Genomic DNA, 16633 nt, shown 5'->3' on the forward strand with positions numbered 1-16633 from the left:
AGGAAATTATCCCCCTTTCCCCTGACCTTTTCCCAAAGCGTTCCCAAATTTCGTTCCTGACCCATCAAATTTCATTACTTTCAGCTTGCCGCCCCCTTCCCCCGAATCACACAAGTAAGCAGATTAATGCCATCCAGCCAACCCTTCCTCTACCAGATTAGACCGCAACCGAGAATGTGACAGGTCTTGAGTGACATGACAGCATGAGAGAGTATGAGAGAGAGCGCAAGTAAGATGGATAGAGCGGCTTCAAGAAGATTGCGAAATTCACTCTACCAGAAAAAGATTAAACATGAAACATTAACCATAATTTATGGCCACTTTCTACCATCGTTGTCGTCGTCGTCGTCGTTAGTATATCTAGGTAGTTCTGTCCCGTGTTGCCAGTACCACTGCGCTGCTGTGCCCCGTTGTTGACTGGAAGGTAATAAAGATTTAGAAAACCCACATAAAAACCGAATTGTTCACTCGTTGTGTTTGGTGGTTCCTGGGTTCCCATTAACCTTAGGGTGAGGGGATTCATTGTTTACGACATTTCCGGATAAAACACCCGAAGGTTACACGTTGGATTAGTAATTGTTATATTGTAATTCTTATGATCACAATGTTAAAAAATATTTAAATTGAAAACAATCTGCCATCCATGAACGTTTCTCTTCAATTTTGATTTTAATGAAACTTATAACTACACAGCTAAAAAAGTAGTTATCTAGCTGCGTGTAAAAGGCCTGGGTGTAAAATAAATATTGCATTATTTTATGCAATTTTATGTGATTTTACGTACTGAAATATGTAGTCCATCAGTATAGGAAACCTACTTGACCGAAATGTCAAGCTCATATATGCGTTTATCCGTCCAGATTTTCATTGGTCTGATGGCCGAGTGGTCTAAGGCGCCAATCCTTACTGTTGATGCTGGGTTTGAATCCCGTCGGTTGCAACATTTTTTTGTGTTTGCAAAAATTGTACATGCAGTGTGTAATATTAAGTGTTTATTTTGACGAAGGTGATGTGCATGCTTTTGCATGCGATTTTACCATCGGATTTTTTGCTGTGTAGTATGAAATTGCTTATTATCTTGCCCTAGAAATTTAACACTCGGAATGTACAGTGTTTCATTACATTCAATTTTGATTTCTATGGTAGAGTACTGCAGCTGAATTACTACTAGACATTAAGAATAAGGTCATTCACCCAACCCAAGTTCCAAGAATTTCCTTTTCTTCCGCCATTTCGAATTTCTAGCATCTCGTACCTGCTCGCCACATAGGTCGGACTGTGGCCACTTTTCAGGGATGTGGCCAGAAGCCAGGAGAGTTTCTTCAAACTGAGCCAAGCAAAGACCGAAGAAAATATTAGCATCATAAATTATTCTATCGTCCTGCTGCTCTAAAGCACTAAGGCCCCGCTAGGATGCGGTGGTCCGAACCGCACCATTTGGCCAGTTGGTGGTTTTTCGGTCGGCGACGATAATATTGTTCCGAAGGAAGAAAAATGACATCGAAAATTGACTGAATTTAATCTTCCCTTGCCGGCGGTGGCTCTTTTTTTTCGGGATACTGGATGCTTCTTTTTGTGGCTGTAGTCATGCGGAAGGGTTGATCAGTTTCTTTTTTCCCCCCTGTGGCATCGAAGGATTTTGGGCAGAAAGCTGAGGATGGAAACAAAGAGACATGTTTAAAGGGAGGGGGTGCAAATTTACTGTCCCGCTAAGGAAATAGAAGTTAAAAATTGTGTTTGCTTCCAAAAGATAGTTTTAGAATTGTTTCAAGAAGTTCAAATTGATTTGAAGTTTTTCAAACTTTTTGACTGAAGTAAATTTTAATCTGCTTCATCAACAACAAAACTGTCCAAAATGCATCAAATTTAATTTTAATTTTAACATATGATTTAGTGATTTTTGAACACCTTGTGTAAATATTGATTCACCATCAACAGGTATAAGGTCATTGACAAGACACTTTCGGGTTTTTAACTTCAAATGATTTTTGTATTTTTACAAAAATATTTTACAATGTACTTTTTGTTTGTTTTTTTCCCTCCAACTGTTCAAAGATATGAGAACGATCCGACCTTTACAACCAGAGTAATTCAACTAACTCATTTGACGCACTTGACAGGAACTATCCCAAGTAACAATTTCAGTTTTGTAATAGTCTCAAAGAGTTTATGTAGAATTCTTAAGAAAGTTCAAATGAAATGCTTTATGGTCCTACATGCTGAGTTAAATACCAGTTAAATCAACATTAAAGCCAAAATGGACCATTTTAGGAGGTTATCAAGAGTATTTTTGAGGAGCATGTTAAAACTTACCAGTTTTAATGTGTGCTTTATAAATACATTATAGAGCTCTTCAAAACAAGATTAAAACTGCTTGGCTTGGAAAAAGGTTTTGTTGAAGTCTGTAATTATTCTTGAATGCTATATCAGAGCATGAAGTATTTGGGTAATTCTCCGCCAACTCACACAGCAGTTGCCCCGACCCCTCTTCGATTTGCGTGAAACTTTGTCCTAAGGGGTAACTTTTGTCCCTGATCACGAATCCGAGGTCCGTTTTTTGATATCTCGTGACGGAGGGCGGTACGACCCCTTCCATTTTTGAACATGCGAAAAAGAGGTGTTTTTCAATAATTTGCAGCCTGAAACGGTGATGAGATAGAAATTTGGTGTCAAAGGGACTTTTATGTAAAATTAGACGCCCGATTTGATGGCGTACTCAGAATTCCGAAAAAACGTATTTTTCATCGAAAAAAACACTAAAAAAGTTTTAAAAATTCTCCCATTTTCCGTTACTCGACTGTAAAAAATTTTGGAACATGTCATTTTCTGGGAAATTTAATGTACTTTTCGAATCTACATTGTCCCAGAAGGGTCATTTTTTCATTTAGAACAAAATTTTCATTTTAAAATTTCGTGTTTTTCTAACTTTGCAGGGTTATTTTTTAGAGTGTAACAATGTTCTACAAAGTTGTAGAGCAGACAATTACAAAATTTTTGATATATATACATAAGGGGTTTGCTTATAAACATCACAAGTTATCACGATTTTACGAAAAAAAGTTTTAAAAAAGTTGGTCGTCATCGATCATGGCCGTTCATGGTCACCCGCGACAGACACGGACGACGAAACAAAGAGAAACGCAAAAAGTAACTTTTTCAAAACTTTTTTTCGTAAAATCGCGATAACTTGTGATGTTTATAAGCAAACCCCTTATGTCTATATATCAAAATTTTTGTAATTGTCTGCTCTACAACTTTGTACAACATTGTTACACTCTAAAGAACAACCCTGCAAAGTTAGAAAAAACACGAAATTTTAAAATAAAAATTTTTGTTCTAAATGAAAAAATGACCCTTCTGGGACAATGTAGATTCGAAAAGTACATTAAATTTCCCATTAAATGACATGTTCCAAAATTTTTTACAGTCGAGTAACGGAAAATGGGAGAATTTTAAAACTTTTTAGTGTTTTTTCGATGAAAATACGTTTTTCGGAATTCTGAGTACGCCATCAAATCGGGCGTCTAATTTTACATAAAAGTCCCTTTGACACCAAATTTCTATCTCATCACCGTTTCAGGCTGCAAATTATTGAAAAACACCTCTTTTTTCGCATGTTCAAAAATGGAAGGGGTCGTACCGCCCCTCCGTCACGAGATATCAAAAAACGGACCTCGAATTCGTGATCAGGGACAAAAGTTACCCCTTAGGACAAAGTTTCACGCAAATCGAAGAGGGGTCGGGGCAACTTTTCCCGATTTCGTGTGAGTTGGTAGAGAATTACCCATTTATTTATTTGTTTTGCAGTAAAACCAAAAGGTTGTATATCAGAGGGAATGACATAAAAATTTACTTGATTAAAATAAATTATTCTTATACGCAAATACAATGACTGATGGCAGATGATAATAATTTGGCAATATTATTTATTGTAACTAAGAAATATTTGTTGAAGTTTATACTTATGATAAGCCACAACAATTATGCCAAAAAAAATCATCGACCAATTTTCAAAGATAGCTCGAAAAATTAGTGTGAGCACTTTCAATTCTCTGAAAAAAAGTTGAGATTTTTTCAAAAACTAATAATTTTTGCTTGTTGTTGCTTCCAAATTCAATATGGCTGCGGTTTTTGCCCCTTGCTTCTCTCAGCAATATGGCGAAATTGGATAAGTATAAATGCTCTTGATCAAATATTTTTTAAATCTATTCATTCTTGAGCAGTTCTGCCTCAAAACTAGCCAGAACATACCAGATTTATAAAATACTTATAAGGGCTTTAATCAGAACCAAAATGTTTTATCATGGTTTTCTACAAGATTATATCGCACATGGCAGGACCGTAGCACATGCAACTTTTTCAGCTGCAAGTAGATCGCCTTCGATTGTGGAGAAATTGAATTTCAAAATAACTGAATAAAAAAACAGAAAGGTTTTTTGCTTTTTAACGATATTTATTCATTCTAAAAACACACAGCATGAACACACATCACTTAATGAAGAACCAACTGACGCAACTTTATTCGTGTAGCTTTATAAACACTGTCCTTATTATCACTATTGTTAAGTGATCGTCGCAACATTCACCGCAGTTTTTGTACTTTTCACTTCACTTACACAAGTAGACAGCACAAAAAGACCATATTATTGATTGAAATAGTCATCCACAAAAAAATACAGAAAAATGCAACAATAGCACAAATGACACCTGGAGCGCAACTGTCAATTATTGGGCGTAACAATACAGAAAACTAGATCTGATGGGTTTTATTGAAGACTAATTTAGGAATATAAAGTTTTATGGATAGCCTTTTGTATACCTTAAGTATTTATGCCAGTCCTTGTTAAATCTCAATAGTCTTTAACAACACGGGAAAATGGTGGATAAGCATTTTGACTGCTGGAACTATTTTACAAGTTTCGATACAAAAGGTAACATTTTCACAAAACAAAAGCTGGCTTCCCGGTTACCTTTTAACACTACGGGTTTTGTTAAATAGTTACCTGTTGTTTCAGAATTTGCAAAACAGTTCCATCTATCAAAATGCTTTTGCGACCTTTCCAAATGATGCTCCAGACGTGTTCCCCGAAAACTATCAACCAAGCACACTTTATCGGAAATAAATTCAAATTATTATCTTTTAATATAGAATTATTTCCCACAATGTAAGAACCATTCAGGAAAATATTATTTATTATTCTTTTCATCAAAACTAAAACACAATAAGAAACAACAAAAAGCCATTTTTATTACACCTTGAACGTAGCTGTTGGGGCCAAATCCCCCAACTGGATTCTGCGGGTGGACTGTATTCGGAGTTCTTGAGTGATAAAAACACTGGGACTAGCTTTTTCACCTTTAACTTAAGAAAACTTTCAAATTTCTGATTCATATTTACACTTGCGCGACGTGTCTCGTTCGCGTCTCAAACGGGAGTGAAAATTTTCCACTCTGTCTCTCTCCTTCTTTCCGTTTGCGCGCGCTTCGGTTCGCGCCGTTTTCGTCGTTGCGTTGTTTCGCGCTGTCACGTTGGCAGCGCCGTCGCTGACAGCGACGCAGGGCTGGACTCACGTACACTGGGAGGCAGTTGCGCAAATCCGGGCAAAACATTCGGCGTCGTGCCGAACATTCTCCCCCCGGGTTGAGGCGTCACGGCATCAGGTTCACCAACACGTTGGATCGGTGTCGGTCGTTCTTACTCGGAGACTCCGTCGATCGCTGGCGGATCCAGGTTCATAGCGTCCAGACGAGCAAGCAACTCCTTTGCACTTGCTGGCATGGTGGTGGTCGTCTACGGTTGTGTGGAGCGAAGCGCTGCGTTCAACTCCACGCCTGGGTCCCAGACCAATCGGGGTCTCTTCGTGGTACTGCTGAAGATTGCAGGCTCTGCCAACTTCTCCGCGGCTCTTCCGGGTTCTTTCGCACAGTCAGCTCCTGCTGACCGTGCAATGCTGTCACCGCAGCATCTGTAGTGCAGCTCGGTCCGTTGGCTGCACCGGTACGTAGCGCTCTCGTGGCTCGTACACGTTCGCTGGTCGATTTCGATGTTCTTGTTGGCCTTCCTCGCGTTCTGGTTCGTCGTCCAAACCACTTGGACGCTGGATCTTGCTGGTTCGGTGCATCTGGGATGTGCATCTTTCTTGTTGTCCGCTACGTCAGGCTCAGTTGGCAGCAATGCACCTTCTTGCACTGCTTGGCTCGTGTCTACGTCTGGCACAATGTCGACGTGCTCAGCTGGCTGGCAGCTGGCAGCTTCTGGGTCGTCCGACACGGCACTACCTCGTTCTGCTGCCGAGGACTCATGCGAAACCACTGCCGGTTCTTCAGGCGACTCTTCTTGTCGATTCTCGGGCTCGCGAGAATCTCCTGGCAACCACTGGCGGCTGCACAGGCCGGGGTTTATCTCGGCACTACCTCGGTCATCTGACGAGGACTCGTGCGGAACCACTTCAGGTTCCTCGGGTGGCAGTATCGCGTGTTCTGCGGGTTGAGTCTCAGGCTCGTGAGACTCTCCTGGCAACCTCTTCTGGCTGCTCAGGTCAGGGTTCGACTCTTCGTGTTGATTCTGCTTGACTGGATCTCCACGGACCGGGAAGCAGTCGGTGTTCGAGCGCTCGCTGTCCGAAATGGGCGGACTCAAACAGGGTTCAGAATGGGCACCTACCTTGGTGTCAGGTGCACCTGGTTCTCGATCAACGGCTTGGCATCTCTCGGCGTTCGCTGCACCCGGAACATCGCCGGCTCCGGAGCCATCACCTTCGCCACGAGCCTCGGTCGTGGGAAGCGTAGTTTGGTTGGCCTCTTCCTTCGAGACCGGTTGTTGCAGTTGCTCGGAAACAGCGGCATGCACGGGCTGAGACAGCAGTGCGTTGTTCAGGGCTACAATCCGCAGGTTAGCCTCCTGAACCAGACTCACCACTCTAGCCCACTCGATGTCGTGGTTGAAGCGTTCACCAGCGTCAGCGTCGCTTACCTTAAACTCGTCGCAAACCTTATTGAACTCGCCGTAGTACTTCTCGACGTTCCACACGAAGACTTGGATCTGGGCAAACGAAGGCAGCTGGTGGTTCTCCTCGAACGCCTTCAACCTGTCCACGACCCGCGAAATCTTACCCTTGACGAAGTTTCGCTTGATGGTCAAGGAACGCGCTGACTTCTGCTCCATCTTGTCGGGATCTGATGTTTTGGATTCGCGCAGGAATCTGTTGCTCCACTGTGGCCGCGCTCAGGACGACACGACAGCGGCAGCGTCCTGTTGCACTGGTTCTTCTTCTTCTTTCCAGCTGGGCACACTGGATCACTTCTTCGAGCTGCCGGCTCACCAGCACTCTTCTGCTCGGGGTTTTTTGCGCCTCGCGCTCACTTTTTCTTCGAGTACGGCGTGGCCGATGGGACCGCTACCGCCGGTTTCTTCAGCACGCTGCTCTGTTGGCTCACCACACAGACGCAGGGCTTCTTCGTGGCCAATGGGACCACTCTTCGTTCCTCTCACGGCGTGGATATCGGATCCGCCCGTTGGAACTTCCTGCCCGACGTGGCCAATGAAACCAGTCCGTCGGGGCTTCCTCGCACGTCACCCTGCTCACAGAGCAACGCACGACACTTCACCTTGTGGCCAATGGGACCACTCTTCTAGCTCCTTTTCACGGCGTGGACATCGGGTCCACCCGTCGGAACTTCTGCCTGACGTGGCCAATGGGACCTCCGTCAGGGCTTTTCTGCGCACCACTCTGCTCACAGAGCCAATGGTACTACCTTCCACGCACACTTCTGCTCGGGACAGCCGATGGGACCGCATCCGCCGAGGCTTTCAATTTTCGTCTTTGCACTGTTCTGCTCGGGTAGCCAATGGGACCACCTTCCACGCACGGTTCTGCTCGGGGTGGCCAATGGGACCGCATCCGCCGAGGCTTTCACTTTTCGTGCAGCAAGATGGCGGCGCACGCCCATCTCACCTACACACTCACACACAAACACGTCTTCTTCGTCCAACAAGATGGCGACGCACGCTCATCTCTTGTCGACGCTCACTTCTGTTTTTCTTGTGTGACAAAATGGCGCGAACGTCCCAGTTTTGCCGACACACACACACTTTCACTGTTTTTGCTCAGATGGCCAATGGGACCACCTTCCTCGCAACGATCACTACGTACATCTTCCTGCCGGTGGCCAAAGACCACTTCAGGCTCACTGCTGTGCTTCCGGCGGCCTATGGGACCGCTCCCGGTGCACTACGCGCCGCTGGTTCCACCACACGCGCGTTCCGTCCGTCGATCTGCTGGATCACCACACAGACTCACGGTTCTTTCCAACGCTGTTCCGGGCCGCGTGGAACGCCCTCCGGGAATCGACGTCTTCCGGATTACTGCTCGCGGACTTCTGCTTACCGGAGCATTCTTCCTCCTCGAGACACTCGCGGCGATTCGACCTCCGGCGGTCTGATCGATAGGCCAATGTCTATCCGGGTCGAAGTGACCAAATGTTGGGGCCAAATCCCCCAACTGGATTCTGCGGGTGGACTGTATTCGGAGTTCTTGAGTGATAAAAACACTGGGACTAGCTTTTTCACCTTTAACTTAAGAAAACTTTCAAATTTCTGATTCATATTTACACTTGCGCGACGTGTCTCGTTCGCGTCTCGAAACGGGAGTGAAAATTTTCCACTCTGTCTCTCTCCTTCTTTCCGTTTGCGCGCGCTTCGGTTCGCGCCGTTTTCGTCGTTGCGTTGTTTCGCGCTGTCACGTTGGCAGCGCCGTCGCTGACAGCGACGCAGGGCTGGACTCACGTACACTGGGAGGCAGTTGCGCAAATCCGGGCAAAACATTCGGCGTCGTGCCGAACAGTAGCAATGAATAATCTAACTGAATATTCATGAATAATTGTTTAGGGAACAGCTTCACGTTCTGCACCGAACGAAGTTGCAGAGACACTGATAGTTTAAGTCTTACAGGATTGTAAAAATGCTCTTTGAAGACGGGACTGATTTAAGGCAGACTTCGTTAAAGTTATTTGGCAACAAAACAACATCTTTAAGATAGTTTAAAGTATAAGGAATAAAACCAAATTAAAACCTAATATATAATTCTTAACATAATCTTGAAGACTTCTTGAAACTATTATTAAGTTTTGTGACCATAAATCAAGTAGGTTTTAATCAAAGCCTTACACCCTAAATTCCGAGACGAGAGAATCGTTCCCTCAAAATTTATTGAGGGCTCAGCGCCAAAATCGAGAGAATAGTGCTACCAACGCACACCACCATAACAAATGAGTTCATTCGTTAATTGAAACAATAAATCTTCAACAAGTGCCATACATTGACATCTGACCACTCCTTATTCACCAAGCTGTGGTGGCCGAGGCAGTTAAGTCATTGAGTTAGTGTGTCAAAGGTCTCTGGTTCGATTCCCGTAGTCGACACTTTTGGTTTTTTGTTTTGACGGATGAACTCTTTTTGCAAATGAACCTCGATAGAATAATTCTCTCGCCAATTTCGAGCTGTGTTCTCTGTGTCCGTGGGTGGTACCACTATTCTATCGACTCGAGGCCATTATTCTCTCGGACAAGCGCTGCCCAGTTTTGGGTGTAGTAATACTTTATTGCACTTTTTAAAACTTTAATAAAAACCTATAAGAATACTAAGCATATCATTTGTTACTTGGGATGTGACCCGCAACGAAAATTAAAACTTCTCGAGCAAAATGTCATGTTTTGTATTGTTTCATCCGTTTATTTATACCAAATAACTTTAAATGTATGGTTAGATGAAGTTAAATATGGCAAAAATCACTTTTGATTCATGATTTGGAAGATTTCCTTAAATTCCGGAAGCTTAATTAAAAAGATCAAAGTATCTGATTGTTACCCAAGGGTTCATAAGAGAGGAGAACAATGAGACAGCCTTAAATCGTCAGCTGTGTGCTATCTTGTGACAACGACCATTTAGTACTTTTCGAGTAAATCGATTTTTAAAGTTGATGATAAATATTTTCAAAACTATGAATGGTAGAGTCAAACTTTTTAAAGCAATCGGTTCGTATATTATCTCTTAACAAACGCTCCATGTTTCAACTAATTTGGTTACACCAGTTAAAAGATACAGTAAATTATGTAAACAAAAATCTGAAAACGTGTCACAAGTGTGTTTCGAAAGTAAAATTGTAAAAAATTGTATCACAAGTGTGCACAGAAATTTCATACAAACAAACATAGGGTAGAGTAGTCATCAATGAGACACTTTTGGTTTTCAACTTTCAACGATTTTTCTAATTTTTTCATCAGCATGTCTTAATGAGCTTTTAGTTGCATTATCTTTCTTTTAATGTGTTCTATCATTGACCAAAATATGAGATCGATCCGACATCTACAGCCAGAGTTATTCAACTGTCTCATTGTAGAGGCACTTGGCAGCAACAATGAGACAGCTGGGGAACAATTAGACACTCTACGAAAATCAACATTTTTCTAGCAAAACATCATGTTTTTGTATTGTTCCATTGCAGGTGACTTGCCTTGAACATTTTAGAGCAATTTTGTGAACATGAAATTTTTAATAACAAAAGTTTCACTAAAAAGTATTTGAATTTTGTAAAATCCATATATTAATACCAAATAACTTTGTATTTTTGGTTAAATGAAGTTTAAACTCTATAAATATGCCAAAAATCACCTTTAATTCATGTTTTGAAAGATTTCCATCGATTTTGAAAAGTTTATTGAAGAAAAATCAAAGTGTCTCATTGTTACCCATGGGCTGAAAAGAGTGGGAAACAATGAGACAGTCCTGGATTCTGGGTGTATTCTAAATTTTGGCCAAATCTAATGAAAGGACATTGTAGCCCAACTTAATCCCTATGGAACGTCGAAAGACATTTGAAGAAATATTAGTTTTGGTGTAAATGGCAGCCTACGAGCGAAAAAGAATTTTTTGTCCATAATTTACTTTTACATCCCAGAATCAAACATTTATGAATTACTTTTCAAGGGAGCGTCCATAACCAAAGCCACTTATATGGCAGACGTGTATCCAGTAGACACAACTTTCCCCCAAATATGAGCCTGATTGGTCTCGTGGTGCAGGGGTAGCGGCTTCGGCTGCCGATCCCGATGATGCTATGAGACGCGGGTTCGATTCCCGCCTTATCCACTGAGCTTCTATCGGATGGTGAAGTAAAACGTCGGTCCCGGTTTCTCCTGTCTCGTCAGAGGCGCTGGAGCAGAAATCCCACGTTAGAGGAAGGCCATGCCCCGGGGGGCGTAGTGCCAATAGTTTCGTTTTTTTTTGTTGAAACTACGACTTGTGAGAGCCATTTTATCATTGTTCTCCGTGTCTCATTGATGACTACTCTACCCTACAGCTTAAATAAAGTGTTTTTGACTGTTGCAAAGTAATAATTAGCTCAAATTAAAGTGAGCAAACAACTCTTCATTATTGATACATCTGAAAATGTTGATTTAATAGCGGAAAACGGCAAAAGTGATGAGATTTGGTCGAACGGCTTAGTGTGATTAAAATGGGTATATTTCCCCTATGACGTGTCATAAGTGTGCACGATCATTTTGATGATAGATTGGTCTATGTCACAAGTGTGTATTGTGATATCCGGGAAACGGAAGCGAGTTTCGTAAATCGGGTTAAAGCATCTTGTAGTGTTTGTTAAGTATAGCAAAACGTCATCATTAACTCATTTTCGACCAAAATAATCTATGTCACAAGATAGCACACAGCTGACGAAATGTGGTTAAATCTACTGTAAGAACATTGTGGCCCAACTCAAGCCCTTTGAAATGACGATCGAATTTTGAAGACTAGTATGTATGTATGTATTTTGGTATTATCACAGCCTTCGAGTGAAAAAGTAATTATTTCCAATAATAAACTTTTAGCTCCCAAAATAAAACTCAAAGGATGAACCGGTTTTATAAAATTCTAAATTCGAGCATAATGTATGCAATGTTCAACATCAGTAAATGTGGGCATAATCAGAGAAATCGACTTTAAATTTGGAGATTATGTACCTCTATATAAAATCAGAAACAAAAAACAAATACGTTTGCGTTTGCATGCAAGAAGAGAGCTTTACTTCTTAACGAAAGTTGCAATCAATATCTTTTACTTACGCTAACGTTTTCATTGCGCATAAGATATGAAATTGCTTCCAACTACTGGCAACATGTTCTTTTGAACATTAGTTAGTTACTCACTTTGAAAAATAATCACGAAACATGTAAATAATTAGCAAGCGCCATAAAAAAACAAACGCGTCAAGTATTTTGACGTTTGCATTTTGGCGACCCATTCCAATCGAAGGCTGTAGAAAACCGAACGAGAAGCGAAGGTAAATAAAGAACACAGGGTGGCCACCAACACCACCAGCAGCGCCTGTCTGAGTGAGCCAGTGATGCCAGTTCACTTAAAATTGCGTCACAAATGGCAGCACTAGGCAAACCTAAAAGAGCGCTGGAAGAAAAAAGAACTAAGCTGAGCAATTCTCTGAGATTTCGGTCATTCGATTTTTTCTGTATTTTTTAATTCGGCTGAAACTTTTTTGGTGCCTTCGGTATGCCCAAAGAAGCCATTTTGCATCATTAGTTTGTTCATATAATTTTCCATACAAATTTGGCAGCTGTCCATACAAAAATAATATGTGAAATTACAAAAACCTGTATCTTTTGAAGGAATTTTTTGATCAATGGTGTCTTCGGCAAAGTTGTAGGTATGGATATGGACTACACTGAAAAAAATGATACAAGGTCAAATTTTTTTTAAATGATTTTTAATTTCACTTTTTGTCAATAAAACTTGATTTGCAAAAAATGAAAAATCGAAGTTGGCTTTGCTGGTGTACGGGTGTTTGAAAATTTGCTCCGGGTGATTTTATCGTCTTCCGTCATATCGCGAATTTTAATATTTGAAGAGTTTTAACGGTACCGGTTTCCGGATTCCGGTTGGATTTCGGTTTGTTTTTTTTGCTTTTTGTGTGGTCAAGTTGGACCTTCTAGTTTTTAAGTGAATAAGAGGAAGAAATTTACTTTGCCGAAGAAAAAAGGGGTTGAAGGGCTCCGGCTCCGGCCAGGCTCCGGAGGTTAAAGGTGGAAGGAGCTTTTGGAGGCGGCTGGAGAATAGAAGTCCCGGTGGTGACAGCCTCTCCCGGCCGAAGTCTGTCCGGTTGAAAGCAAGATCGGGAGAAAAGCTAGACAGAAGATTGGGGGGGTGAAGTTCAATTTTGAGAAGAAGGAAGAATCTGTAGCAATCTGGAGTGAAAGGAAAAACGTTTTTAAGGAAGTGTTTCAAGTTAATTTTGACTATTTTGTGGATTTGCCAAATTGTTCTAGTGCTGGGAAGGTTAATTTTTAATGTGTTTTGGTTTTACTTGGTTTTTATTTTTTAACTTTTTTCTTATTGTGAAAGTTTTATGTTGTTTGGGGGTTGCTTAGCAACTTATTTTTTGTCTAATTTTGGATTGTTATTGCAAGTGCCTACTGTTGGGATTGTTATTAATTCAAGCGTTCCTGGTTTTGAAGAGGTTGAAGCAAAATTTTGGTGAGTACGTTCCGATTATTGGGCTATATTTTTGATACAAGGTTTTAAAGTTTTGGGTTGATACAAATTTATTTAAAATGGAAATTGCTACGAAAATTTTTAATAACTTGGAGGTGGTTGTCAAATTATTTTTTATAAACTCATTATACAGTTCGTTGATTGACCAAATTAGTCGTAACAGTGAAGCTTTTCGTCTTGCAAATTTATCTATTGATGGGTTTGGAAATTTATTATCGATGGTTTTTTTTGGTAATGAGAACGTATCTGATATTAAAAGGGAAAATTGTTTCAATCTAAAGGGTTTTGGGATAAATGATGATATAATTTTAACGCTTCAGTTAGTTGGTATTATTTTTAAAGCTGATTTATTTATTTATCAGGTTGGCAAATTTCCAGCACAAATCAAACTTGATGTTGATTTTTGCAAACAATTTGATATATTACTTTTTACACAGCATAAAGCGGGCAGTCTGATTTTTGGAAGTATTTTGGACATTAAATTTTGTGGTTTAACTATTGATTCAACGAAAGAGGACGTTACTTTTGAGTTTCAAGAATGTTCTTCAAATGTTTGCCTTTTTGACAATAAAATTCGTCGTAAATGTAAGTGGTTTTGGACTAATGTTTTTGGTTTGGAGAATAAGGTGAAGGTAAAGTTCATTGAGTTTGGGAATGATAATTTAATTAAAGCGTTGCTGGATCAAATTCATGGAAGGAAAAATAATTTGAAGTTTTCTTCGAATGATATTTCTCAGTTTAGAAAGGATGTAGCATCATTTATATCGATTAATGGTTCTGTGTATGATGTACTTTTTAAGTTCGGTATTATTTTTTCAACTCTCAAAGACTTGGTTTGTGAAATTTTGAATTGTGATATTTTGTTGAGTATGGATATGTTGTGGATAATTGCTGCAATGTTTAAGAAATGTATTGTAGTTTATTCTAAAGATGCTCCACCTAAAGTATACAGGTTGAGTGAATTTGTCAATGGTGATTACTGGAAATTATTTGTTCTGATTGATAGAGATAGTTATCATTTTCATAGTGTTTTAAGCATTCTACCTGATTCAAAGGAACATTTTGATTTGGTATCTGATGTTTCGGTTCTTCCTGTAACTGATTTGTGTGATTCTAATAATTTTATTAGTGATTCAGTTGTTAATTTGGATCAATTGTATTTTGCAGCTTGCTTTGAAAATAACGTAAATTTGCGGATAAAGAAAATGAATACCCGCATAAAGATTTACTATAAACCAACAGTAGATTTTATGGTTATCACACGATAAATTCTATGGTTATTTTTACCATGATTCTACAGTAGCCTTTATGTTTTTTCACCATAGAATATATCTTATTTTGGGAATTTACTATAAAAAAGGGGTATTGTTAGGCACAGTCACCATAAAAATTTCGACTTTTCCCCATACAAAAAAAACCAAATACTATACATTCTACCGTATTTTCATTGATGCCTTTTCCGTCAAAAAATTGACCCAAACCATAGAAAACATCATGCATCTATAATAAATACAGTAACCATTACTATGGTTTGCACAGTAAATTCACAGTTCTTCATGGATTTTCCCATACTAAATGATATTGTAAAAACTATAATCGGACAATGAAATAAATAATAACTACAGTAAGTTTTATTGTATTTTTATGTTATTTATTTTTTTTCTCTCCACTAAATTGTACTGTAAAAAAAGAATATGGACAATGAAATATATAATTAAATACAGTATTTTTATGGTTCTTATTGTATTGGCCCAAAAAGCTGTGTACGTTTGTGTTCGTGTTGGTGCGTGTTACAAACTTTGGCTTTGGTTTCTCTTCCACCCAGTCAGTTCAATTCGAATTCTGAAACGAAATCAAATTAGATTCGAATTAGGTTCCATTTCGAACGCAACAACCGGTTCGAACACGGAACCGGTTGTTGCGTTTGAAACGGTTTCTATTTAGAATCTAATTAGATTCCGTTTCCAAATTCGAATTGAACTGCTGGGCTCTTGCAATTTTTCAGCGACAACCTTTATGAAAATCCGTCCGCCATCATCGAATCGGCCAGGTTCGCGCGAAGGCTCCGGTTGATTTCGTCCTCTTGTCACCACCAACACCACAGGAACTCCGTCTACGTTGTCGGTCTACCCTTTTCGCATCTGTAGCAACGCCTTCCAGGAAACGGCCAGGGAAAATTTGGCGATCCAAACAAGCAGCCTGCGGAATTTGAACAGTAAATACTCCGCTTTCTGTCTTCCCCCGCTCCTGCTTACCTGGTTGCAGTAGGATTGCCCTCTTGGTGATCAGTTGACCCGTGGATGAGATTGTTGCACTGTTTCCATTGATTTCATCCGGAAAGAAACTCCCCGGCAGCATTACTTGGCTCATCCTTAATCCACGATCGAAATAGTCCCTGCAATAACGAAAACAAATAATAAAAAATAGTCAGCAAAAAAGTTTTTTTGTTTGTTTATTCTCAAGCAGGCCAAGGAAAATGTCTGCAAGTGCTGCAAAGTGAGATTCCACGAACACGGAACCGGTTGTAGCGTTTGGAACAGGATTTGTTAACTATTCGAATTGAATTTCGTTTCAGAACTCAAGTTGAACTGACTGGGTTGTTACGTTTGAACCGGAATCCGAATCGAGAACCGTTTCAGAATTGAAAATACTGGGCCGTAGCTCTGTCCTCCTCCAATAGCGTAGAAAAAATGTCCCAAGAAACAACCACACTTCAAACTCACCCTGGTCCGTCACTCGGCAGAACCAACACCCGGAACGTCATGACGGCGGCCGGGAAAGTCCGCAGCTGGAGCCGGGCCTTCTTTTCCAAAACGAGCGCCTCCGTTGTGTTGAATCCCGGTAAAAAAGAGAAACACAAAAAGCAGGCCATGAAAAATGCCTGCTGGGATTCCGCCCTTTCAAGTTTCACAAAACAGCAAATACTCACCCAGATTTGCTCATTCCGCCATTTAGGAGCTGTTCCGGTACGGCCACCCGCACGATTAAACGACAGAGGATCCTTTTCACAATCACACTACTTGACCCACGTTGAAAATCTCAAATAAATCCGCGGCCACCACCAACGTGATT

General features: G+C 40.6%; 2 protein-coding genes across 3 annotated transcripts in view; both read right to left on the reverse strand.

The window, feature by feature from the left end:
• Positions 1-16633, reverse strand: part of LOC6039236 (acetylcholine receptor subunit alpha-like 1) — a 232809-nt gene that overhangs the window by 33510 nt on the left and 182666 nt on the right. The gene's annotated exons all lie outside the window — the stretch shown is intronic.
• LOC119770053 lies at positions 14780-16566 on the reverse strand. Of its 2 annotated transcripts, XR_005278633.1 has the most exons (5): positions 16491-16566; positions 16285-16361; positions 15817-15956; positions 15574-15760; positions 14780-15403 (listed from the first exon to the last, which is right to left on the reverse strand). XR_005278633.1 is itself a non-coding variant. In XM_038264194.1 (4 exons), exons 1-3 carry the CDS (start codon positions 16431-16433, stop codon positions 15675-15677), a joined length of 375 nt encoding a protein of 124 aa, XP_038120122.1. In that variant the 5' UTR covers positions 16434-16436; the 3' UTR covers positions 14780-15403; positions 15574-15674. The 2 variants fall into 2 exon arrangements, 1 of the variants encoding a protein (XP_038120122.1); XM_038264194.1 differs by lacking the exon at positions 16491-16566 and having other exon boundaries at positions 16285-16436.

This window comes from Culex quinquefasciatus, chromosome 3 (assembly GCF_015732765.1).
Source record: "Culex quinquefasciatus strain JHB chromosome 3, VPISU_Cqui_1.0_pri_paternal, whole genome shotgun sequence".
NCBI classification, from domain to species: domain Eukaryota; kingdom Metazoa; phylum Arthropoda; class Insecta; order Diptera; family Culicidae; genus Culex; species Culex quinquefasciatus.

Excerpts from the sequence above, each read along its gene's own strand:
- LOC119770053 (XM_038264194.1), bottom strand. The coding sequence starts at position 16,433 with ATGGCCTGCTTTTTGTGTTTCTCTTTTTTACCGGGATTCAACACAACG. Across the intron at positions 15,957-16,284 it reads CTGCCGAGTGACGGACCAGG|GGACTATTTCGATCGTGGAT; the intron begins GTGAGTTTGAAG and ends TCGTTATTGCAG. Across the intron at positions 15,761-15,816 it reads GGCAATCCTACTGCAACCAG|GCTGCTTGTTTGGATCGCCA; the intron begins GTAAGCAGGAGC and ends CAAATTCCGCAG.